The sequence below is a fragment of the Chiloscyllium plagiosum genome, unplaced genomic scaffold, assembly GCF_037043375.1.
Source record: "Chiloscyllium plagiosum isolate Xiang-an unplaced genomic scaffold, Cpla_swu_hap1 HiC_scaffold_30, whole genome shotgun sequence".
NCBI classification, from domain to species: domain Eukaryota; kingdom Metazoa; phylum Chordata; class Chondrichthyes; order Orectolobiformes; family Hemiscylliidae; genus Chiloscyllium; species Chiloscyllium plagiosum.
The window spans coordinates 36,067,685-36,093,869 of NW_028270168.1; the positions used below are offsets into that span (position 1 = coordinate 36,067,685).

General features: G+C 39.2%; 1 protein-coding gene across 7 annotated transcripts in view; it reads left to right on the forward strand.

The window, feature by feature from the left end:
• The window catches only part of LOC122563719 (zinc finger MYM-type protein 4), a 208,474-nt gene that overhangs the window by 152,204 nt on the left and 30,085 nt on the right, over positions 1-26,185 (forward strand). For 5 of the 7 annotated variants that reach the window (XM_043717848.2, XM_043717851.2, XM_087976897.1 and 2 more), the window contains 9 exons: positions 3,243-3,405; positions 4,724-4,936; positions 8,236-8,389; positions 9,271-9,386; positions 10,729-10,992; positions 15,349-15,499; positions 16,996-17,168; positions 22,645-22,795; positions 24,790-24,912. In XM_043717848.2, the coding sequence (XP_043573783.2) occupies positions 3,243-3,405; positions 4,724-4,936; positions 8,236-8,389; positions 9,271-9,386; positions 10,729-10,992; positions 15,349-15,499; positions 16,996-17,168; positions 22,645-22,795; positions 24,790-24,912 (1,508 nt within the window). The remainder of the gene's footprint in view (positions 1-3,242; positions 3,406-4,723; positions 4,937-8,235; positions 8,390-9,270; positions 9,387-10,728; positions 10,993-15,348; positions 15,500-16,995; positions 17,169-22,644; positions 22,796-24,789; positions 24,913-26,185) is intronic. The other 2 variants (XM_043717850.2, XM_043717849.2) reach the window with 2 other exon arrangements.

The following is a 26,185-nucleotide window of genomic DNA, read 5'->3' on the forward strand; positions in this document are numbered from 1 at the left end:
CTTTGTTCAAGGCTGATATCACTGTCTGTCACAATAACAAAGTGCTGGAGAAACTCAGCAGATCTGGCAGCATCTGTGGATAGGGCAACGGTTAATGTTCTGAGTTCAGTATGACTCTTCAGAACTCATCCCCATCCCTCATCCTGGGATGAGGGTCGTTTGCCTCATAAGAAAGATCATTAGGTGACTTGTGTTCGACTGCCATGGAAATATCTTGACTTACTTGATGTTGTTTATCTTTGAGATTACTGATATTCAAAGCTTGTTCTTGGAGGAAATGCTTCTCCTTGATGCTCTAATTATGTGATTTTTGTAAGGCTTCTGTCATCACTTATATAATAATGTGCCTTAATCAGGAAAGGGAGAGTAGAACGTTTATAACTGGATGCTGCAAGGTGGAGCTCCAGAGGATACTCTTTTCGTACTTCTCATTCGAAGCTTGCGAATGTATCTTGCTATCTCATTATTGTCAAATTTGACAGTACAATTTTTCTTTAACTAACACCTTGACTGTGACCTGAAGTAAAACAAAGCTCATCAGGAAATAGTTTCCGGATTTCAAAAAACAATTGCTTTTGCTGCAAATGTGATTGACCAATGCGGTCAGTTTAACAAGTGAGTAGCAGTTGCCATAGATAATATTCTTTGGATCTCAGTCTTCAAAATCTCAGTGGCCAGTCGCCACAGCCTTTCTGGAGAAAATTCCATTTTCCTACTATCCTTTTTGTTATAAGGTGCTTCCTCATTTCACTCCTAAGTGCAGTAGCTCTAATTTTTAGATCATGTTCTTATGTTCTGGATTTCCCACAGGAAGAAGTTGTTTATCTACTTAACCATTGTAGTGATTTTAAAGATCTCATTTAGATTACCACTCCATCTGCTCAACTGAGAAGTGTAAAAACTAAGTTTGCAACTGGTCCTCACGACTTTAGTCTTGAGGACTAGGTGCTATTCTGGTGAAAATGCATTGCCTGCTTTCTCAGGACAACATAATTGCTGAGGTGTTGTCTCCAAATTTGGACACTACTTAAGATGGGTCTGACCAAGGCTTTGTACAGCTGAAGCCTCACTTTTTCACTTTTCTATTCCAGCCTGATTGAGATAAAGCTCTGCATTCCTTTGCCATTTTCAATTTTTTCTATCTGTCCACTAGCCTTTAGTGATAGATGAACATTGACACCTCTGTCTCTTGTCCACAGATTCTTGCCTGGCATCAATCATTATCTACTTTACTCCAGTGAATTCAGCCACTTCTTGCTACTTGTGTTGTCTGTGTTACCTAAGAACTTGTATTCATTCATCCAAATTATGTGTATATAGGGCAAATTTGAGGAACACCATTTATCACCTGTCAATCAAAGAATGTACCCTTTGTCTCTATTGTATTTTCTAATTCTCAGTGAATCATAGATCCATGTCACAAAGTAATCTCTAATTTCAGTTTGTTTTTATAATTGTTTGCTTGGACCCTTGCTGCATGCCCTCTCAAACTATCAAATATCCACCATGTAAATTCTAACTTTCATTGTGGCTATAGTGTCCTTTTAAGTGCCTTTCTCCTTCATCTTACCTAAATAAATCCTATGTTGTCGATTCATAACTGCCAGCAACAGTAGCAGTTTGTGGTTTTCGTCTTAATTGTGTGTCCTTTGAGAAACAGCACTTTTTAAAAGCATCTATAGAACAAAATTAATTCAATATGGCCAGATTACAGTTCACTTCGAGATTATCCCATGGATTATGGAATAAACTAAAAGCATCCTGACGGTTGCAGAATTAAAATGGACAATTCCGAGGTATTTGAAATATTATCATTAAAGACCTCAAGTCCAAAGTGACAATAGTTGCGTTCAGCCTTCTCAGAAATAACATTCCCAGTTAAAACTTTGATGACCCATGTGCTGAGAAGAGAGCAGCAAATAAGTTGGGTGTACAGGGTATGGAGGAAATATAGGGGATGGTTCAACGTGTCCAAGTGTTTGGCAGTTCAGAAGACTGAGGAGTGATGGAAAGAGAAACCAAGCAATCTTGATAGAGCAGTTTTACGTTTGGTAGCCTTTGAATAGATCCTATTATTGATACAGGTCTTTGAGTACAGAGCAGAGACTGTGTTACTGTATATGTTATGCAACTGGAAAGAAGACCAGGAAGAAAACTGAAGACCAGAAAGTGGAGGGATTGGTCAGTACACGTTGCTGCTGTTGAAATGGTGCCAGAGCCACCAGGCTGTTCAGAAGGGTCAGAGAAGAGAGCCTCCTGGAGTTGTGTGTCATCAGGGCCATCATGATTTGAGTGAGAGAAAGCTCATAGATGTTCACCTTGTGAGTGGTAGTGGGGACTTTGAATAGAATACAGCTGCTACTGAATGCGTTGTGTACCAAAACAATTGGATGGCAAATGAGGAATCCTACAAAAATAAAGCACAAGGTGGAAAAACTGAGATTACATGAAATTGCTAATTTCTGTGGGAAAATTTGTGAGTACTTATAATGCTGACAGGTGTACTTTTATGTTGACTGAAAGCAAAATGTATGTTTCTATTTGAAATATCCTTCATCTGTTAATTAATCCTTCAATAATGTTGATTTTAGTTTGGCTGGTGGAATAAAAGTTTTTAGAAGATGAAACTTGTGCAATGTGTTTTCTTTTTACAAGGTTATTGAATCCAATAGGGATTGCAACAATACTGCATTTCAGAGTAGTTCAAAGTGTTCCTGAAGACCAAGACTATATGTTGACATAATCCTTTAGCAGTCAAACATTAGATGACGATCTAAGTTAAATTCAGCCCTTGACTTTGCATTGAAGTTTATAGCCTATGGAATGAGAAAATTCTGAACCCACGCCATTAAATATACTGCTTATCTTGCATTGTCAGCATCTATAGACTTTTCTCTCCTCTTCGCCAAAGGGATGGAAAATTGGAGAAATACAAAAAATTGTATCAACCAAATGGATGTCTCTACCTGACATGTAAATCATATTTCTAGAGTATCACATCCAATACTATGTGATGCTGCACTCTGTGTGTGGACTATCTTACATGGTTTTGAAACTGCTTATTATTATTAGAGCATGCAGTGTGGTAGAAGAAATAGTTTTGAGGCTTGCACACTGGATACGAACACCATTTCAACATTTTGTTTTAATCATTTGGGAAAAGCAGCACCATTGGTTTGCATTAATGTGTTTTTAAGTTAGGCAATGGTTGAAATTATTTAAAATATGTAATTTATTTTCAGGGAAATCATGAACTTAAAAGACCTAGTAATGGGTCAGATTGACGGCAGGGGTCCATACAAGGAATTCTGTAACCATAACTGCTTGTTTGAGATGAAAAGGAAGTCTGCTTCAACGACAAATAATATCACCACCAAATGCAGCATTTGTCAGAAAGTGTCTGTAGTAAGTTGACTAACTAATCATAACTTTTTGCATTATCCACTCTTATTTCATGTGAACATGTTTGCTTTGAACTGTAAAGAAATGATTCTGTTGTAAGAATAGAGAACAACTGTAAAGGATTAATTTGGGCGAAAATAGTTCGTCTACTATCTGAGAGAACATCTTGAAGAGGTTTAGGGTGAGGGGAAAGATATAAAAGAGACCTAAGGGGCAACTTTTTCACATAGATGGTGATACGTGTATGGAATGAGCTGCCAGAGGAAGTGGTGGGGGCTAGTACAATTGCAATAAAAGGTATCTGGATGGGTATACGAACAGGATGGATTTGAAGGGATATGAGCCAGGTGGGACGAGATTGGGTTGGGATAGCTGGTCAGCATGGACAAGTTGGACCGAAACGTCTGTTTTCATGTTGTACATCTCTACGACTAAACGTTATGGTTTTTGCTGTGGTTCTGTTCGCTGAGCTGGAAGTTTTTGTTGCAAACGTTTCGTCCCCTGTCTAGGTGACATCCTCAGTGCTTGGGAGCCTCCTGTGAAGCGCTTCTGTGGTGTTTCCTCCAGCATTTATAGCGGCTATAAATGCCAGAGGAAACACCACAGAAGCGCTTCACAGGAGGCTCCCAAGCACTGAGGATGTCACCTAGACAGGGGACGAAACGTTTGCAACAAAAACTTCCAGCTCGGCGAACAGAACCACAGCAACGAGCACCCGAGCTACAAATCTTCTCTCAAACTTTGTTATGGTTTTTAGCAATGAGGGGCAGCATAATGGAACTGCTGTTACCAGAAACACATTGCTTTCCTATTCCTAATTTGATGTAAATTCCATCTTTGTCGTGGTTCAGTTTTGCTTATTTACCCCGAGTGTCGTGAAGATCTATTTGTCTGACTTAGAATGCTTTTCATCCATCGCTTATATTTGTCACAAATTACATGGTCAACTAATTTATCATGTTAGTTCTGAATCTTCTGTAGATTCTGTAGTATGTTGCCATCTATATTGGTTACCCTGTGAGTATATGGGATACAAGAAGCATTCACTTTATTTCAACAAAAAAAAAGCCCAGCTGAGATGGCTATTACAGCTGACCATTGCTGTTGTGTAATAAGCTGTCAGGCAGTTGTCAAGTTAGTTTTTTTTTCTTAATTTATCTGCAAATTTTAGCTCTTTCCCTGTGGAGCTGTGTTTATCTCTGACACATGATGTTACCAGAGGAGAGAGAACGCTGTTTGGACAGTTGACTATGTGTCACATGTTCATCACTCTATTCTTAAGTGTATCCAAGGCATCATAAAATTTTATTCTGTATTTCAGGTCCGCCATGAAGTGAACTACCAGAATGTTGTACACCAACTTTGCAGTGATATATGTTTCTCTAAGTTTCGAATGGCCAACAATCTCACAATGAATTGTTGTGATAACTGTGGCGCTTATTGTTACAGTGGGTCTGCGCAATGTCACATGCTTCAGACTGAAGGGCAGTGTAAGAAATTCTGTGGTTCAGCCTGTTTGTCATCTTATAAACAGGTTTGTAATGTTTTAAGTCAACTAGACAAGAATGAAATGACTTATTGCATGTTCCTTAACATGGTCATGATTCCAGTGTAGATGTTCATTTAAAAAAAGTTCATTCACTTTAAATGTATTCCTTTTTTTTCTTGTCATTTGCAGGAATGCTCCCATTTCAGGAGCGTAAAATTAAATGTGTTAATCTAATGTTTTACGTCTATCCATTGTTACTGTAAACCTAAAAAGATGGATAGATGAACTGGAATCGTGTAATGATATGCTGAACATACCTTCAATGGTGCTGCTAAAGCACCAGTCGTGAGTGTAGTAAATTATTTGTCTGCCTCTTCCAGACTTGATTTGTAAATGTTTACTCAATTCCAACATGATCACCTGACATTCTTCAATTATTTTAATTCAAGACTCATATGTCTGATAAAGGATATGTTAGTATGTGGAAAGGCAATAGCTAGTCACTGGCAGGGCAATCAGAGAGCTAGTTGATGTTTGAGATTCCAGTGGTCACCTTTGAAAATTGCACTCATAGAAAAGTACTATTGCACCCGTACTATTAAATGGACTGTATGTAGAAAATTGAGAATAAATGGATGACATAAGGGCAAACCTGATAAATACATCAGCATAATTCTTGATTTGAATATGTGTTGTCAACTTGTATTTATAGTCCCTATCATGTCCGTCCTTATTTCAAAAATGCCTCATACCTGATTACTTGATTACAGTGTAGTCACTGCTGTAATATAGACAAATGCTGCAGATATCAAGAATCCACAGACGTAAAATTAGGTAACTAATCAGTGAATCTACTGATGGTTTCGTTGAGGAGCAAATGTTGATGGGGAGTTTTGAAAATTCTATTACTCCTCTGTGAAACATTTTCTAATATTCATTCATAACTGCAAATGCTGGTGCAATGTGTAATCTTAAAGATTTTCTCTTTCTCCACCTTCTTGGACTCTACACAGTTATAACTTATGAAATATCTGTACTGGAGACACGAGGCATCTGACAATCATGTGAGAATGTTCATAATCAGCCCAATAGCCATTTTGTCGCACTGTGCAGTTTAGAATAGGCCAATACAGACCAGCAGATTACTAGATTTGAATGCAATCTGTGCTGGGTCACAGCTTTCCATAATGGCCTTGGAGTAGAGAAGGGGAAATTCATCTAGAGACTTCCTCTTAATTGATTTAACTGAACTGATGAGACAATGGTGGAATTGTACTTGACTGAGAGGCATGATTACACTGTTCAGCCTCATGCAGACAGAATGGATAACTGGGTGAGATAATGGAGCCCTGATACTGTATTCCAACATGAATAAGTGGTTACAGAAAAATAAAAATTATGAATAGGATCAATGCTATCAGTTATTTATTTATTTTGCAACGTGCATCAGGTGTCCTATGTTTTGCTTGGAAAGAGTTGTCTTTACAAAATGAACCAAAATTGCAAATGGTTTTGGTTGGTTCTGCACCTCATAAGTCCCTTCCATCAGAGGTCAAATCATATTTTTTTCAAGGAGTCTTCTTGATTTTCTCAAGGGCTATTTCTTCTTCCTCATTGACCCATTTATTAGGTGATTAAGTCATATTGTAGCAATACCTGTAAATTTGTGGTGACAGATTTTGGACTCTCAGAAAAAGAATAATTCTTAAGTATTCTCAATAATTATCAACCCTGCATTAAACTTAAAACTTCAAACCACAAAGAAAGTGGGCGGCACAGTGGTTAGCACTGCTGCCTCACAGCGCCAGAGACCCGGGTTCAATTCCCGCCTCAGGCGACTGACTGTGTGGAGTTTGCACGTTCTCCCTGTGTCTGCGTGGGTTTCCTCCGGGTGCTCCGGTTTCCTCCCACAGTCCAAAGATGTGCAGGTCAGGTGAATTGGCCATGCTAAATTGCCCGTAGTGTTAGGTAAGGGGTAAATGTAGGGGTATGGGTGGGTTGCGCTTCGGCGGGGCGGTGTGGATTTGTTGGGCCGAAGGGCCTGTTTCCACACTGTATGTAATCTAATCTAAAAAAAAGTATTAATTTTCTCGACATCACGATATTGAAATTGTTGAGGACAACTGGCATAAATGATCAAAAAGTTTTTGTTCCATTTGGCACGCACTTGCGCTTAAACACACAAAAATTCATCACCATATACACACCTCCTCCAGGCTGGTGAGGTCATAGCTAATGTGTTTTAATCACACACATAAAAAATTGGAACATATTAATCAGACAGCTGCAACTCTATTTATTGAATCTCAAATCTAAATCTCCGATTTAAATTTAACCATTAACGGTGTTCATTTCCGTTGTATCTGGTACTTTTTTTTCCAAATATAGTATCCCCTGAACGTAAACACCTTAGCAATTCAACATTAATCTCCACCGAATTCATGATGTCAGTGATATGAAGTTCCCTTGCATTCCACTTAGCTCAGTATTAGTTTTTAGATGGGTTTAAATTTGTTCCTTTTCTTATGCAGTCTATTTTCCTTCCCCAACTGTCCACACTCTGTGCAGCCATCTCCTCTCTGTACATGCCTCTGACATGATCCTTCATTCACCTCCATCCTTCTTGCAGCCTACTTTTCCTGCAACCAACTCCTCCCCCCAACCTACCCTTGAACCTTCTCTCCCACACCCCTCTTGCAGTTACCTCCATCCCTCATTCCCCTGACAGCGGTCTTGGCCTCCATTCCGTCTTACATCGTTCTTGCCCCACAATCCCCTCTTATAGCTGCCCTTATAGCTGTGCCCTCATCTCCACCAACATAACCTCCCTTCCAACATCTGGAAAAAGACCTTTGCAGCCTTCGCTGGAGCACTTGGCACCCTACTGACACTCCGCAGGCTCCCTCCCCTCATTACCAGCACTTGCTTACCTACTTGCTCACTGATACTCCAATCACACGCTCGTTCTCTCCTGCAATTTTTGCTGACAGGTACTAGAAACTCGCATGGGAGAGAATCAGCCTATGATTGGAGGTGCAGTTCCTTACCAATTCCTTCTATTCTAGTTATGGAGTTCACTTTTCCCTTACCAGTTGTTCCTCAGGAATGAACTTTCCAGAGTGTTTTAGGAACTGTAAGGTGCAGAGATTGGTCTCTGCCCCCTGTATTTTGAGTATTGTCTCCCATCCAGAACTCAGTCTCTCCTTTATATCATTGTGTTTCGTGGCTGAGTTGCTTCTAGATAGTGGAATTAAATGGTCTCTCTTATCCATGATTGCCTTGTGAAATAATATATTTTTATGATTTCTTGTTTTGTACCAAACGCTTTCTCATTATTTTAACAGAAAAATTCTAAGATAACTCCCTGCACCTGGTGTAAATGTCTGAGGTCATCAGCTGAAATGATTGAAAATACAAACTCCTTCGGAAAAGCTGAACTGTTTTGTTCAGTCAACTGCCTTTCAGCATTTCGAGTGCATGTGGTAACTACACAAGGTAGTGGTATAATTTCTTCAAATGTTGATTGAAGTATCAGGAAACTTTGATTGCTTTAGGCCTGTTTGGCAGCACAAGTCACTTTGTATCTCTGCCATCGGTTTTTGGATCTGAAACAGTTGAGGTACTTTGGCTTTTGTCAGTCTGGTGATTTTACCAGTCTCCCCTTTTGGACTTGCAGTACTTTGAACTCCAGTATGATTGTGTCATGATGCAATCTTTCTTTGCATTCCAACCCATGTCACCTTACCAGAAATAGAAAACTTTACATCTGGAGAGAGCTGATTTTTTTTATTCTTCATTTTCAGAGTTGGCCTTCATCCAGCTCATTTCCTTGAGATGCATTGCATTGAAGTAGAGAGCAGAGGCTTGAATTATCATGAACTTGGAAAAGATAGAAATAGTGTCCTGCTGATGAGATTCACTTCCTGCACTTAGCAGTGTTCCATATGAAGCTTGGTTGAAGACACAAATCTGTTTCATTTGGAAATGGCTGAATTTCATTTGTGACAAGAGATCTAGTTGCAGTTAATTGTGTTGAAACAGCTTATTTATCTGACTCTGTGTTCAAATGGAACATGTTCCAATTTGGTGAAGATGTTCTGTGATCAGGATACCTTTACTGTCTTCTGTATTCAAATGTTCCATTGAGACAAAGATCATCATAAGATATTGAATGCTTTCTGTAATTATGCATGACTGAAGGCTGTGATATGTGAACACATAATTTAAAAATAAATGTGCTGTTGGATTTATGCAAGTGACTTCGGCCAATTTAGTTCACTGACTATGGTATTTTGTTAAATTTCCCTAGTGAGAAATGATATTTGTTTTTAATATAGAATTCTTGGACATGAAATGATTTTATATTTGTGTCCAATTAGGTACTAGTGTTCAATGCAATTACTGTAAAGTTACGATGACACCTCAGTACCACCTTGCGATGTCAGATGGTAGCATTCGGAATTTCTGCAGTTATAACTGTGTTGCATCATTTCAGGTATGATTTTAAAAGAATTGATCTATTTCCATTCAACTTTCCTCATCTCAACAATATACATTGCCCTTCTGTTTGTTACCTTGAGGACAATGTCCTGCATAATGTTTGGGGATAACATGTCTTCTTGGTGTTTGCAGTTCATGTTGAGGAATAAGGGATGTGATTAGTGATGTGAAAAGACATAACTTCCACCTCCTTTTTTAGCTGGTGCAGCTTGCTCAAGGAAGAATTATGTTGGTATTGCATTCATTTTTGTTGGCGAATTCATTGAGTGTTATGAGAGCTGTAAGCATTAGATCATGATGAGAGATTAGGTAAATTTAGGTATTCCTGGAATATAGGAGTCTAGGAGTGATGTGGATATGGTTTTATAGGATTTTGAAATTAATTGTTGGGATAAGTTGAGAGAAACAATTTCTGTTAATGGGTGTTTGGAGCACACAACCTTTGCAGAAGAAAACTTTTAAAAATGCTTTTAAATGCAAAGTTTTGTTGGTTTGTGGATCTCTGCCCCCAAAAAGCGGCACATAACTTTTCAATTAATTATAAACCTGAGATTTGTTTTGCTAACCAAGGGAATGAAAGGCTATGAAGCAGATCAGCCTCAGTGTCATGGAATACTTGAACAGGCTTAAAGAGCGGAGTTGACTGTTACTGTGTTTTATATTTTTTATGATTTTGTTTTAACTGTACCCAGTCTCTGTTGATATGCTTGTTACAATAATGCGTTTTATCTTCTATGTAATGTTCTATTTGATGAAATGTATATTATGCTATATGCTTGTGAATAGAGCTGTTCACTATTAAATTTTACATCCCCCAGCCCCCCCCCCCACTGCTACTTTCAGTAGTCCCGAAATGCAGCAGCTTTAATCCAGAGACACCACCATCATTTTCAAGTAATTCAAGTGCAATTACAACTGTATTGAAGCACTTTAAGCATGCCATCATGTGCTGCATACATAGCACCTGAACTGTATTGCACTTCTGGTAATCTCCAATTTGAACTCTTAAAAGATGAATATTTAGATATTTTTAATGAATAAAGCACCTTTTTGGAAAAAAAAATTGAAAATGTTAATGAGAGTGGTGGCTGTATGCAATATTTAAGCTCTTTTTTTCCATACGTTATTATTTATTGTTTGAAGCAATAAGTTCGACCTTGTAGTGTGATCATAATTTCTGTTTAACAGAACAATTAAGTTGCATATAGGAAAGATTTTGTTTCAGTATAAAGTGAAAATTATTAGACAAGTTTCTATGCTATTTTTGCCAGGTGCATTAATATATATAAAATAAGCTATTTATTGATTTCTGTAGTTTGATTTTCCTTTTTTTACAGGGGTTATTCAGTCAGGCTGCTCCAGGCTCTCAAGCTGTTGTACCCCTATCTCAGGGTCAGTTAGCAGTAAACATTCCATCAACTGCTTCAGTAGTGGCTGGTGCTCCTGTAGTTTCTTCAACTTCTGTCACCACATCAGCAGCAGCTGGGTTACAGAGGCTTGCACAATCCCAGCAGGTGACTGCGGCTCGTTCACTTATCAGGCTGAAGTGTCAGTATTGTCAGCGTTTGTTCTCCTCTAAGCCTGAGCTGCTCGAGTACAAGGTAAGATTTTCTGATGCAAAATGGTTTAACTTTTGTGTTTTTTTCCAGCATGAACTCTCCAATATTAATGCCCTCGAGTTGAAGAACATAGCAAATCTTTCTTGAAAATGGTGACAACTTTCAGTTTAATAATCTGACCAATGGACTTTTGAGCATTTTCCTCATTTTTAATGTGCCTATTTCTCCTTCAGGTTTTGTTTTTTGCCAGTTACATCTCAAGGAGTGTTCAAGAGCAAATTCATTGACTTAGTGGATAGTAAGCTAGTTCCTGCTGAGGTAGAAACAAAGGCTTGATGATTAGATTGTGTATCTCTGAGCTAAAAAGGAAACAATCCTTAATTTTAATGCTATTCACTTACTTGTGATAGGAACCATAGTTAATGTAATTTTATGTTTTAGTTAGAGATTTTCAATGCAACATTCCTTCACGTCTTTATTATTTCCTCAAATGTAGAATCCACAGAAATTTGTCTTATATGCTAAATTGATACACAGCAGCATTTTTATTAACCCCTGCACCTATGGGACCAAAGATTTGATTTATTCTGGATAATCAAGAGGTACACATAACTGCAGTAATCCCTGACCAAGCAAAGCTTTGAGACATCAACAACCCTCAAAAAATCAAAAGTATGAACATTAACACACCACCTAAAATCAATGTAAAAACACAGTAAGTAATAAAAATGTAATGCACTGGGTATACACATCACACTTAGACTTAATTTAAAGTATTAATACTTGGAGATTGCGATATTTGTGCTATATAATTTTTGCCACTTAATAAGGTGCTCGTTAAAACAAAGTTTGCTGTACCTAGTTTTTAAATATTTAATACCTGGAGTCTATCTACAAGTTCAATTTCATTATACAAAGTATCATGTTTCAAACTTGCTGTATGAACTCAGTAATGACAGCATGAATTTATCAGTGGAACAGTATTGTGAGGAGAGAATTGGTTTTGGAAAAGGATTAGACTTGCATTTTATTCAGCAAAAAGATTAAGAGGAGTTTTGCTGGTAATGTTCATAATTACAATTGGATAAGGGGGGAAAGTACATTGTTCACTGAGTAAGATTTAAGGTAATCACCAAATGCACAGAAGCAGGGAGTAGGATTCATTTTAATCAACTTAGATTCATTGAATAGTTACAGCACAGGAAGAGACCATTCAATCCGCAACTCAGCGAGTCTCGCTACCCACCCTTTCTCTGTAACAGTACATTTTTTCTTCAGATAACTTCTTCATTATCTTTTTGAAGCCTTCACACAATTGGGCAGAGCATTCCAGATCTGAACTATTCATGTAGAAAGAAACATTTTTTTCATAATACCTTTTGGTTCTTTTGATTATTCACCTTGAATTGATTTTTTTTAAATTTCAAAAATATACTATATTCATAAAATAATTTGATGGTCTGTACAGTTGGTCATGCCATACATATGTAAACATGTACATACAGAGATCAGAATTTATCATTTTTATCCAGGTCTGTACATTTTTCAATCATATGCCCATATAATTAGCTGAGGCGTCAGCAGAGCCCAAATGACTGCATGGGCCCCCTGTTCTTTGTTAGGCAGGCAGACTTTACACAGTGGTCTTTCCCCACCGCGCCTTGGCGGCAGACGCCCCAAGCTTCAGCGCGTCCCTCAACACGTAGTCCTGGACCTTGGAATGTGCCAGTCTGCAACCCTCAGTCGGGGTCAACTCCTTCAGCTGGAAGATCAACAGGTTTCGGACCACCCAGAGAGCGTCCTTCACCGAGTTGATGATCCTCCAGGCGCAGTTGATGTTCGTCTCGGTGTGCGTCCCGGGGAACAGGCTGTGGAGCACGGAGTCCCGCGTCACGGCGCTGCTCGGGACGAACCTCGACAAACACCACTGCATTCCTCTCCAGACTTCCTCTGCGTAGGCACATTCCAGAAGGAGGTGTGTGACAGTCTCGTCCCTCCTGCAGCCGCTTCGAGGGCAGCGTGTGGTGCGGCTGAGAGTCCGGGCGTGTATAAAGGATCTCACAGGCAGAGCCCTTCTCACCACCAGCCAAGCCATGTCTTGGTGCTTGTTGGAAAGTTCTGGCGATGAGGCATTCTGCCAAATGGCTTTGACAGTCTGCTCAAGGAACAGCTCGATAGGATCCGCCCTGTCCTTTTCCTGAAGGGTCTCAAGGACACTACATGCTGACCACTTCCTGATGGACTTGTGGTCAAAGGTGTTTTTCTTCATAAACTTCTCCACGAAGGACAGGTGATACGGAACGGTCCAACTACTCTGAGCGTTCCGCGGCAGCGAGGCCAGGCCCATCCTTCGCAACACCGGGGACAGGTAGAACCTCAGTACGTAGTGACACTTGGTGTTTGCGTACCGGGGATCCACGCACAGCTTGATGCAGCCACACACAAAGGTGGCCATCAGGGTGAGGGTGGCATTGGGTGTATTTTTTCCCCCGTTGCCCAGATCTTTGTACAGCGAGTCCCTTCGGACCCGGTCCATCTTTGAACTCCATATGAACTGGAAGATGGCCCGGGTGACTGCAGCGGCACAGGTTCTGGGAATAGGCCAGACCTGTGCCACGTATAATAGCAATGACAGTGCCTCACACCTGATGACCAGGTTTTTTCCCGCGATGGAGAGCGACCGTAGTGTCCATCTGCCCAGTTTCTGCCTCACTTTGCTGATACGCTCTTCCCAAGACTTGGCGCACGCCCCAGCCCCCCCGAACCAAATACCCAGCACCTTCAGGTGGTCGGTCCTGACGGTGAAGGGGATCGAGGATTGGTCGGTCCAGTTCCCGAAGAGCATGGCCTCGCTCTTGCCTCGGTTTACCTTGGCCCCCGAGGCCCGTTCGAACTGGTCACAGATGCACATAAATCTGTGCACCGACAGCGGATCCGAGCAGAAAACGGCGACGTCATCCATGTACAGGGAGGCCTTAACCTGCAGGTCCCCGCTGCCAGGAGTAGTCACCCCTCTCAGGCTCGCATCCTTCCTGATGGACTCGGCAAATGGCTCTATGCAGCACACAAACAAGGCAGGAGAGAGAAGGCAGCCCTGCCTGACTCCAGATCTGAATGGGAAGCTATCTGATTCCCACCCATTGATTGAGACTGCACTGACAATGTTGGTGTAGAGCAGTCTGATCCAATTGCAGATTCCCTCCCCAAAGCCCATTTTGGAGAGAACATCTCTCATATACGTGTGTGATATCCTGTCAAAGGCTTTCTCCTGGTCCAGGCTGATCAGGCAGGTGTCCAACCCTCTGTCCTGCACGTAGGCGATAGTATCCCTGAGGAGTGCGAGACTCTCAGCGATCTTCCTGCCCGGCACAGCACAGGTTTGGTCAGGGTGAATCACCGACCCCAGAGCAGACCTGACCCGGTTGGCGATTACCTTTGACAGAATTTTGTAATCCGCATTCAACAGTGAGATTGGTCTCTAATTTTTGAGTTCCTCCCTCTCCCCCTTCCGCTTGTAGACGAGGGTGATGATGCCTTTCCTCATGGATTCACTCATGGTACCTGCCCGAAGCATACTGACATACACCTCCAGCAGGTCCTGGCCAATCAAGTCCCACAGAGCGGAATAGAGCTCGACCGGTAAGCCGTCGCTTCCGGGAGTTTTATTCTTTTCGAAGGACTCGAGGGCCTTGGTCAGCTCGTCCAGAGATAGCGGCTGATCCAGCCGCCCCCGTCTTCTGTCGTGTAAGACCTCCGTGATAGAGGACAGGAATGACTTAGTTCACCTTGAATTGATGCCCTGTAGTTCTTGACCCTTATACCTGTAGAACAATTTCTCTTTTTTTACTCCGTTAAAACCCCTCATGATTTTGAACACCTCTGTCAAATATCTTGTTAAACTTTCTCGAATTTTTGGCCTCATATTTCCTCTTTCCTGGGATCCTTTGTAAACATATAATACCTTATCAGAAATGAATAGCAGTTTTAAAAGGCAAGTGAGTAAGCTTAAAGAAACATTCTGAACTTATGTCAAAGCAATAACTTGAAACTAATTGGATGACTCTTTCAGATAGTCATTATGGGCTGTCATGAACCATGTGACTTCTGCAAACTGTACGGTGGATTCTGAGATTCTATCATTTAAATATTGTATCCAAACACCTTGTGATACTTGACATAAAATTGAAATTTTAAATTCAGAATTTTCAAGTAAGAAATCTATGCTTTTGAAATTTAAAGTGTGTGCAAAGTTTTTTTTGGTTTAATTGAGCCTGTTGTAAATGAAATCATTTATTTTTCTTTGTTGGATCTATGTGAGTGAAATGTATTCTTGGGATACTTTTATTGGATACCCTTTTTATCAGAGTTTTACAGTTGCCTTTAATTTTCTTTACACAGGGTAGAATGATTCAGTTTTGTGGAAGATCTTGTTGTGATGAATACAAAAGGATCAATTCTGTGGTTGCAATATGTGAATACTGTCGGTCGGAAAAGGTTGTTAAGGAGACTGTAAAGTTCTCAAGTGTTGACAAGCCATTTTGTAGTGAAGGTAATGGATGTGTTTTGAAATAGTTATTTTGTCAGATCAGCAAAACGTTTAGCCCTCCAAGTACAATTGTATAACGAATTTCTGGCAAACTATTTTGTTTTGTGTCATTGCTATTCAAGATCTGGTTGATTTCCTGTTCCTGTGGGTGGAAAATTGAAAATAGCACAAAGTAAATATAAAATCTGAAACAAATCAGAATAATTTGGAATTTGACAAGTTTCCACCAGAGGATCTTAAGTGATTTGAGCTGAAAGAACTGCACATTTCCTCAGTACTATGTGACTGCATTTCTGTGCAGCAATCTGTACTGCTTTGACTCAGATCATCAACAAGCTGCACACATCCAAAACACTCTTAAGATGCAGTGTATGTAGCTATGCAGCAATTTTTGAATGCACTATGCAGTGCAGGAAACACTGCACATGGCAAATAAAAATGAGAGGAAACATTGCATACAGCCTGGCATATAATACATGAAAACTTGCAGTGCTAAAGAATAAATGGAGCAAGAAAAGACCAATCAAACTTGATTTTTTTTCAGCTTTCCATTTCCAATTTCTATTCTCAGCAAAGTTAAAAATCAAACAACACCAGATTATAGTCCAACAGGTTTAATTGGAAACACTAGCTTTCGGAGTATCACTCCTTCATCAGGACAACCACCAGATGAAGGAGCGGTGCTTCGAAAGCTGGTGTGTTTCCAATTAAACCTGTTGGACTATAACCTGGTGTTGTGAGATTTTTAACTTTGTACACACCCCAGTCCAACATCGGCATCTTCAAATCATATTCTCAGCAAGCTATTCAACCTTTCAAATAAGACACAATAGTCATTGATGAGATATCACAGATTATATTGAGGTTTTCTCCTCCACTGCTTGAAATTAATTGTATATTGAGACTTTTCTACCATTCTTTGAAATTAAGAAAACTTGGCAAATCATTGACAGACGCTGTTATTAAGCATGGCATCAGTTTATTCCACTATTCCCAAATTCTCTGCAAATTTGGGAATATGCTTTTTTCTGTTCCTCATCAAACCACTGAGCTCCCACTCTATGCACTATCTTGAATTCAACTGACAGGAAGGAAGAAATTGGAACCTATAACTGAAGTTAATACAAGCGAATGTCTTCCAAGAGATGCGGAAATGTGCATCAATTAGGTGTTATGCTGTTCATCAACTTGTCATTGAGCTTTCTTTGGAACAATGTAGGAACTGTGATGGGAGGGGTAGTGACCCAAAACTGAATCCTGGAGACTTTGCTGGTTTTCATTGATTAGTACCACATTAGACAGGGCATTTACTTAAAATGTGGGCCAAACAAGTTCCTAAGACTGATTCAGGCATGACTTCAGTTGGCAAAGGAACAGGAATGAAATTATGCAAGGAACATTAGGTGAGGATTGGGTTCCAACAAAAAGGATTCCTTCTTTCCTGTTCATAAAATAGTAATTTTCATTTTGAAAGTTTGTTCTCATTATTTCACTTGTAGGTTGCAAACTTCTTTACAAGCATGACTTGGCAAAACGTTGGGGACTTCACTGTAAATCTTGTAGTTCCTGTTCTCAATCATCGAAACGTCTACTTAACCAACAGTTTGGAGGGAAAATAGAGGAATTTTGCAGTGAAGAATGTTTGTTCAAGTTTACTGTGCTGTTTTATCAGGTGGGTGAACGTCCTCATTTGTAGAAGTTGTAATTGAGCAGCTTTGAATGTTAATTGATATGAAAGTGGGTCATCTTCCTTTTCAGTTCTTTGTGCTGATAAAAATAATCTGCCGAATTTTCCCTAAGAAATATTACACTTGTCAAAACAGAATGGAGACAGGCAAGTTATTAAATGACTTGAAGATGGATTAATTTGCATCTTCAGCTTTGATATTCAAATCAGATCGAGATGAAGAATATCACTTGTGTGCAACAAAAAAAAATCTTCTTGTGGTACATTTAAGCATTGTTATGATCCCAGCTATTGGTAGTAATAGAAAAGTTCAATCTCTGAATAAAACCTGGCTTAGTAGATCAGATGTTGAGTTTTTTAAAATTAGAATTAGAATCTCTACTGCATGCAAACAGGCCCTTCGGCCTAACAAGTCCACACCAACCCTCCGAACAGTATCCCACCCAAACCCATTCCCCTACATTTACCCATGACTCATGGACTTAACCTATGCATCCCTAAATACTGTGGGCAATTTAGCACAGCCAATTCCCCTAACCTGCACATCTTTGGATTGTGGGACGAAACCAGAGCACTTGCAGGAAACCCATGCAGATGTAGGGAGAATGTGCAAACTCCACACAGACAGTCACCCAAGGTTGGAATTGAACCCAGGTGCCTGGTGTTGAGGCAGCATTGCTAACCACTGAGCCACCGTTTTGCAGTTGCTTTATGTAGTTCGTCACAAAAACACATTCACATGAGGTTGTAAGTGTTCTTTAACAACAGCGCATAAGTTTATTGCCCAAGAGAGAATTTTTAATATATATAAAAAATATACATGAAGTAAAAGTATATTTCATATTTATGTAAAAATACTGTTTGAGTGATTTTTGTACATGCATCAAGACAACCTTCCAAACTGTTTCCCAATGCTTTTGTTTCACAGATACTCTATTCTGGAGAAATTTCACTCCTTTATCAACTTTAAGTTTTTAACTGAACTGACTCTTTGTAGTTTCTATTCCTTGGACTGCACAGAAAGTTTGACAATTGCTTTTCAGGTCCTCTGGTATGAACCTCTCTCAATTTTGATGCCTAAACTTCTTCAGTTTTACCAAATTGAAGATTCCCTTGAACTAAAAGCTTGATTCTCTTGCTAGGAAAAATATTCTCCCTTCTGAACTGAACTCCTGATCCTTCTGAAATGCAATGAAAAATGAAGTTTATGGTGTTCCGCTTTGTTGTAAACTCAGCAGTTAAGTCTTGATCTATTCTGTCTACAGGAGTTCTGCTGGATACTTTGTTGAAATTGATACAGTTGGGTTGCTGTTGAGAATGTCAAAGAAAATTACCTTCTCAGAACTGATCCAGATTTCAAAATATATGTCTAGAATCTTTCACCATAGCATGAAAGGTACAGAACAGATTGAAGAGATCGAGTGGTCTCCAAATATAGTGCAGAATGAGCAACAGCACCACAGTCATCCACAAATATTGGTTTGTGTGTCTCTGCAAGTCACTTTAGTTCTGGCACAAAGGTGACAGGTTAAATGCTGAAAATGCTTGAGCAATTCAGCAGGTCTGCAGATTCTCTGCCCGCAGATTCTGCCAGACCTGAGTTTCTCCAGCATTTTTTTTCATTTAAGAATTCCAGCATCCACATTACTTGCTATTATATGAGGGCAAGTACTTTTATGCTACTTTTAATACTCTCACCAGAGGGATATTTATGTTTGAGGTTAACAGCCATGGTTGGGTAGATTGTAAATAGTATGGGAGCTATCTCGGCCTTAGAGGGCACCAAGTCAGATTTTGAAGGTGTTTGTTTTAGATGTTCCATTCAAGACAGTTGTCATCCATCATCATGAAAGGGTTGTAGGGCACATAAAAGCACTAGAGAAGTTTCATCACCAATTCCTTTGCCATAATCTGCAGAATCATAAGGAAGATCATTGAATATATGTTAGTGTCCTCTTGAAACCAGCTCAGAAGCAGTCAAGCAAAATTACAAATTCAACTGCGGTGTTCGGGACGAAACGTCTGACTGAAAAGCATCTCCCTTGCCAGTTCCTGATTTTTCAACTTTCAGATAGCCAGAGTTCCAAATAAGGAACAAAGAAAACATTTTGAAACTCTCCTTGAAGCATAGCAGCATTGACATTGGTGACTTGAAAAAGCTTGCTATCAGTAGTTCAAAATGTTGATAACCTGTCCTTTGAGCTACATTGTGCTAAAAGTCCAAATACCTTAATGATAAGGCATAGTGGCAGCAGAGAGAGAATATGAAGCAAATCATAGACTCAGGATAATAATTCTTCCATGGGACGACATTTGCCAAAGATACGCGGGTCAGTAATTAATCTTTCCAATCATAGAAACTTCCAATTCTGCAAAAATATGATCTCAAGTTGAAGGACAGGTGATGACACTAACAAACTTCATGTACAGTGAAAGAAAATTACTTCACTTTATATTGCTTCATCCTTTAGAGTTATTAAGTACACTAAAGATCATAATAGCTGCCTTTGATTTGTGTTTCAATCAGATAAATAAGCTTCATTCCGCTTCGTCCCTTTCAAACACTAGGTGGTATTCTTGTTCACAAAAGTGAGTTTTGTTGAGTATTTTTTAAACCCTGGGTGAGGAAGGGATGTTTATTCAGTCTTATTCAAATTGAAGTTTCTTTGAAGGTTAGGTTATTTTAAACTATAATTCTCAAATCCTACAAAACAGCAGATTGTTAGCAAATTGTCTTAAATATGATCTGAATACTCCACAATAAATATTACATTGCAGTTTTGTAACAGGAGGTATTTTCTACATGGAACTTTTAAATATGGAAGAAGTAACAAAGAAGATTGATGAGGGCAGAGCGGTAGATGTGATCGATATGGGCTTCAGTAAGGCGTTCGACAAGGTTCCCCATAGCAAGGTTAGATCTCACGGAATACAGGGAGAACTAGCCATTTGGATACAGAACTGGCTCAAAGGTAGAAGACAGAGGGTGGTGGTGGAGGATTGTTTTTCAGACTGGAGGGCTGTGACCAGTGGAGTGCCACAAGGATCGGTGCTGGGTCCTCTGCTTTTTGTCATTTATGTAAATGATTTGTATGCGAGCATAAGAGGGACAGTTAGTAAGTTAGCACGATGTAGCTCAAAGGACAGGTTATCAACATTTTGAACTACTGATAGCAAGCTTTTTCAAGTCACCAATGTCAATCTACTATTGGAGGTGTAGTGGACAGCGAAGAGGGTTACCTCAGATTACAACAAGATCTTGATCAGATGGGCCAATGGGCTGAGAAGTGGCAGATGGAGTTTAATTCAGATAAATGCGAGGTGCTACATTTTGGGAAAGTAAATCTTAGCAGGACTTATACACTTAACGGTAAGGTCCTAGAGAGTGTTGCTGAACAAAGAGACCTTGGAGTGCAGGTTCATGTCTCCTTGAAAGTGGAGTCGCAGGTAGATAGGATAGTGAAGAAGGTGTTTGGTATGCTTTCTTTTATTGGTCAGAGTATTGAGTACAGGAGTTGGGAGGCCACGTTGTGGCTATACAGGACATTGGTTAGGCTACAGTTGGAATATTGTATGCAATTCTGGTCTCCTTCCTAACGGAAAGATGTGAAACTTGAAAGGGTTCAGAAAATATTTACAAGGTTGCCAGGGTTGGAAGATTTGAGCTATGGGGAGAGGCTGAACAGGCTTGGGGCTGTTTTCCCTGGAGCGTCCGAGGCTGAGGGGTGACCTTATAGAGGTTACAAAATTGAGGGGCATGGATAGGATAAATAGACAAAGTCTTTTCCCTGGGGTTGGGGAGTCCAGAACTGGAGGGCATAGATTTAGGGTGAGAGGGGAAAGATATAAAGAGGGTGGTACGTTTATGGAATGTGCTTCCAGAGGAAGTGGTGGAGACTGATACAATTGCAACATTTAAAAGGCATTTGGATGGATATATGAATCGGAAAGGCTTGGAGGGGTATGGGCCCGGTGCTGGCAGGTTGGACTAGATTGAGTTGGGATGTCTGGTTGGCATGGATGGGTTGGACCGAAGGGTCTGTTTCCATGCTTTACATCTCTGTGACATATTACACTGTGATGTTATTCCTGCTGAATCCAAACTAGATCACTTTTTTGGTGATTCTTACCTTAGACACTGGGGATCTCTTAGTTCTCTTTCAAACATACTTCCTTGGGTGGTTCTCTCGATTCTTTGTTTTCATTATACTGATTCTGCCTTCCTGCTCTAGTTTGTATATTCACAGTCCTGTCCCCTAACTTGCTTTGTTGGCTAATCTATTGGCATGTCCCCATAGCCAGTTAGTCACCCTTTCTCCAACTCTCTCTGTCCAGCTCTAATTCCTGACCATTGCAATATTTTGGAAAGTTCTTTATAGAAGGTATTCCAAGCAATTATGTAAAAAGAAAGAGAAGGTCTCGAGTGTTGGGTTAGGACAAAGAAGGAGAGTGGTTAATGGAATGGGGGTGCTTTGCAGTAGGGTTAGGTAATGGAACTGAGGACCAGGGTAAAATTAATTTCAAAATATCTGAATTTGTAGTTTTTATTCATCTGTTGTAAATCTTAATAACTTGACCCTTAGAAGGATTTATCACCTGATTAATAGAATGCTGAGTTAGAAATACATTTACCCCCAACTTTGAGGTCAGTTTACTCCATATCCAAGTGGAGTTTAAGTTTAAGTACATCACGGCATTCATTGAGGAGCTGTGACAGGGTGTTGTTTTCATGAAGTTTAAAGAGGAACAGATGATGACTATCAGCAGTGTTTGCATTTTCACATTTAACTGCAGAACTGTGTTTGCCATGATTTACTGTTTGACTTGTATGTAAATCATTGTGAGAGTTTTTAACCTTATCATTGCTTTTCCTGTAAACACTGGCATTAAATAGAGTTGCATGCTGTGTCACTTTTCTACCATGAGAGGGTGCTCGTGTACCTGGAATTGAGCAACTGTGTTATCTCATCCAAAAGTTGGCAGGGGCAAAGTTTTGAGAAATAGGTAATTTTGTTTTCTGCCTTTTCTTTTTGGATTTTGTTTTTGAGTGTGAATACAATATTGGAACAGCTCGAATTGACAAACCTCCAAAACTCAATCAGCAGAGATCAAAATTCAGGCATACGTGGAAAGTTTTAAATCATGCTGTGTTTTTATTGAAAGGAGAATATCATCAGGCCATTGGAATTCTTTTCCTGTTCAAATCATACTATGCATCTGTATGTGTGGTTTAAATCATGTGCAAGGCAGCTCTTTTGACAATATTGTGATCCTTTAGTACTGCATTGCCATGTTAGTTGAGGTTTGTTCAAATCCTGATCTATGATCTGACCAACTCAAAAAGAGCATGCTCCTGTTAGGAAAGGTCGGCACTTCATGAAGGGATCTTGACTTAATTTACAAAATTTACTTAGGATAGCAGTGTACATTTTAAATTTTAATTTAATTTTTTCATTTGTAGATGGCAAAGTGTGATTGCTGCAAACGTCAAGGTAAACTAAATGAGTCTATTAAATGGCATGGACAAACCAAACATTTCTGTAACCTTCATTGTGTCCTTACATTCTGCAATCAACATCACCTAGCAGAAACAGCACCTCAAGAGGGTAAAGGTATTAATTATAATTACTTCAGTTCTTCAGCTGCTCTTCTTTGAATAGTCTTGAAACAAAATGTATATGTTGCAGTTGGAAAATTAGCTTTGAAGCCAAGTCAACTTATTCCTATTTGTGCTTTATTTCCTGTTGTACAAGTGAATAAGAATTTAAATTTAAGCTAGTTGAAACTACTATTTGATAGATTGCACAGTGCACACTTGATTTCCTCATACACTATGCCAAGGGCTGAATTTTTCAAATGTATGTCTTAGTATGCCAGGGAAATGAAGTTTAGATGTTGCTACTCTGTTTTTAAAACATTCATGCATTACAATCATCTCATCAAACATTGAGGTTCCTTTTGTTTGATCTTCACTGATATAATGCAGGTTACTGATGTATTTAATAACAATTGAAAATGTACAAGTTAGTGAAAACATGATTGCCATCCCTAAATAAGTTAGGATTCTCTACAACTTGTAGATGTATTTGTGTTTGCATGTAATCTGTATTATGTGAAAATAAAGATAAAAGCTACAAAAGTTCAGTACTAATAAAAACGATTAATATCAGTGTTCACACATGAATGTAGAATTTGAATCTGAATTCTTCTCTAATGCCACATCACTAAACAAGTAGACTTATGAAACCAGTTTAAATCAGTAGCCACTCTTATTCATTGTTTTGTTGTATAAAAAGACACGTGTGTTGATTCAAGGCAGTGCAGCTGCAAAACCTGAATGCTGCGGCACGTTACTTGAAAAGTACCCATGGCGCTATCCAATTCCCTACATTTTTTTTATTCTGAGTATTTGAAGGTTTTGATATAAAATTAATGTGCGTGCAAAATATCAATTTTTAACAAGTACAGATGTAGATATAAAGACACAAATTTGTAAAAAGAATAGACCCTTTGTGACTCTCCGGAGTATAGGAGTTGGGAAGTTATGTTGAGGTTGTACAGGACGTTGGTGAGCCCTCTTCCGGCATGCTGTGTTCAGTTCCGGTAGCCCAGTTATAGGAAGGATATTATTAAGCTGGAGAGGTTTCAGAAGAGATTTACCAGGATGTTGCCAGATATGGAAGGTTTAAGTTATTAAGAAAAGCTGGATAGCTGAGACTACTTTCACTGCAGTGTAGGACGTTAAGAGATGACTTGACAGAAGTTTATAAAATAATGAGAGTTATAGGTGCAGTTAATGGTGCTTGTCTTTTCCCAAGGATAGAGGATTTCACAACTCGGGGCACATTTTTAAGGTGAGAGGAGAGAGAGTTTAAAAAGACAGGAGTGGCAAAGTTTTTACATAGCGGCTGGTTCGTTTGTGGAATGAAGTTCTTGAGGAAGTGGTGCCTGTGGGTACAATTACAATGTTTAAAAGATATTTTGATAAGTACATGAAAGTAAAGGTTTGGAGAGATATGGGCCAGGAGCAGACAGGTGGGACTAGTTTAGTTTGGGATTATGTTTGGCGTGGACTGGTTGGACCAAGGGGTCTGTTTCTGTGCTGTATGACTATAAGAGAAAGCTTTATCTCCACATCCACCCTGTTAAAAGTCATCAGAGTCTTGTAGGTCTCAAGTAAATAACCACTTTGTCTTCTCAAGTGAGTGCAAGTTTAAATTGACAAGTCTTTTTTCATAAGATGATCTTATTATATACTGTAAATAAAATAGCGTTTGTAATTATGGTTAGATTTTAATTTGGTTGTGACATTGAAATACTGAATTAGTTCTCATAGGGTTGCATTAAAAGTTTTGTGTTTTTATAAAATAGAATTCAACTTCAGTTGTTAAAAATAACCAAAGAATGGTTCTAAAGAAAGGTCACTGGACCCAAAACATTAATTCTGATTTCTCTCCACCAATGCTGCCAGACCTGCTGAGTTTTTCCAACAATTTCTGTTTTGGTTTCAACTTCAGTTCGTGTTTTGTGATGAACGAGAAGCTACTCGAGATTAAATGTTTTGTACTATTACTGATTACTAACAATAAACGATATCTTTCAACAGTACCAGTACCAAATCTTCCTAGTGTCCATCGAAAGGAGTCTACTCCTGTTATAGCAAACGTGATGTCATTAGCTAACACCCCACCAGTACAAAATGCTGCTAATTCAACAACAACTTTAAATGGTATGGATTCTGCTGCAAGCTTGAATATAATATTTGCCACCTTTTAGCAAAACACTGTGTGAAAAATTGAATATTTGTTGAATGCCTGTTAGCGGAAGACACATTCCTAACTAATTATGTTGTGCTATCTGAACTTTAGTGTTGTTTTCTTTTTATTGATATTTTAAGTTTCCTATTTCTGATTGAATGCCTTTGTAATTTGCCGGCCAACAAGCAACCCCATAGTTGCCTGCTTTGGACTCCTTGTTGCTACTCACGAGCAGGTACAGGCAGTGGGTCTGAATGGGTGAATTGCACCATTTCTTACCTCCCCTCCTCATTGTCCTCTTGGGAGTTATGCTTTTATTATTTGTTGCCATCCCTTAGCCACAAAGGCAATTTTGGAAGCTTACTTTGTTGGCAGAACCTACTTCCTGCACAGCATAATGGCACTCTGCTATCCTACAGGCCCAGCAGACTTTCAATACCGCTCTCAGGTAGTCTTTCCGTATGAAGGCCTCAACAAAAGTATCACCAGGTACTTTGATTGAGGACTCATTAGATCACAGTATCTGAACTTATGTTCTTCATTTTATAACCATTCAAACACTTTCAACAAGTGGATAGTAGCTATAAATTATGACTGATCTAGGCGAAATAATAACTTTTAACAGATTGGCAACATGACTCTGGATGGTTATTGGCTGATTGTCTGCTACTTTGAACATTTTTCTCTGCCTGAAGTTCTTTTTGTTTTGAATTGTCGATTGATTGCACTTAACGTCAGAACCATAAAAGTGTACAGCAGAGATGGCTATTCATCCTATCATATGTACTCGGAACATTTACTCAAACAATCTAAAACATTGTCTTTCCATGTTGTTTCCATTTCAATTGTGTTCCTCTGCCTCCAACATTTGCGAATTTTGTTAAAAGGTAAAACAGTATTTACCCCTCGCTCTTTTGTGGGAAAATCCATACAGTGCTGTTAACACCTAATTCAGAAAGGAAATTTATTCATGCCAGTTGTCATCCCATTCTAAGTGACAATTTTAAATTGATTCCTGTACTTATTTTCCAGTCAATGGAACAGTCTCTCCCTTCTTGCTGAGTCCTTCATTTTTCCCTTAATTTCCTTTTAGCTTTCTCTGCTTCGTTGAGAATAATCCCAACACCTGAAACATCGTTTCTTATCTTTACTCGTGTTCACTGCAACTGTAATGAATTTTCAAGAATGAGTTATCCACAAGTTATGTACTTCAACCATAGACTGTAACCATTGTCTAATAGAAAA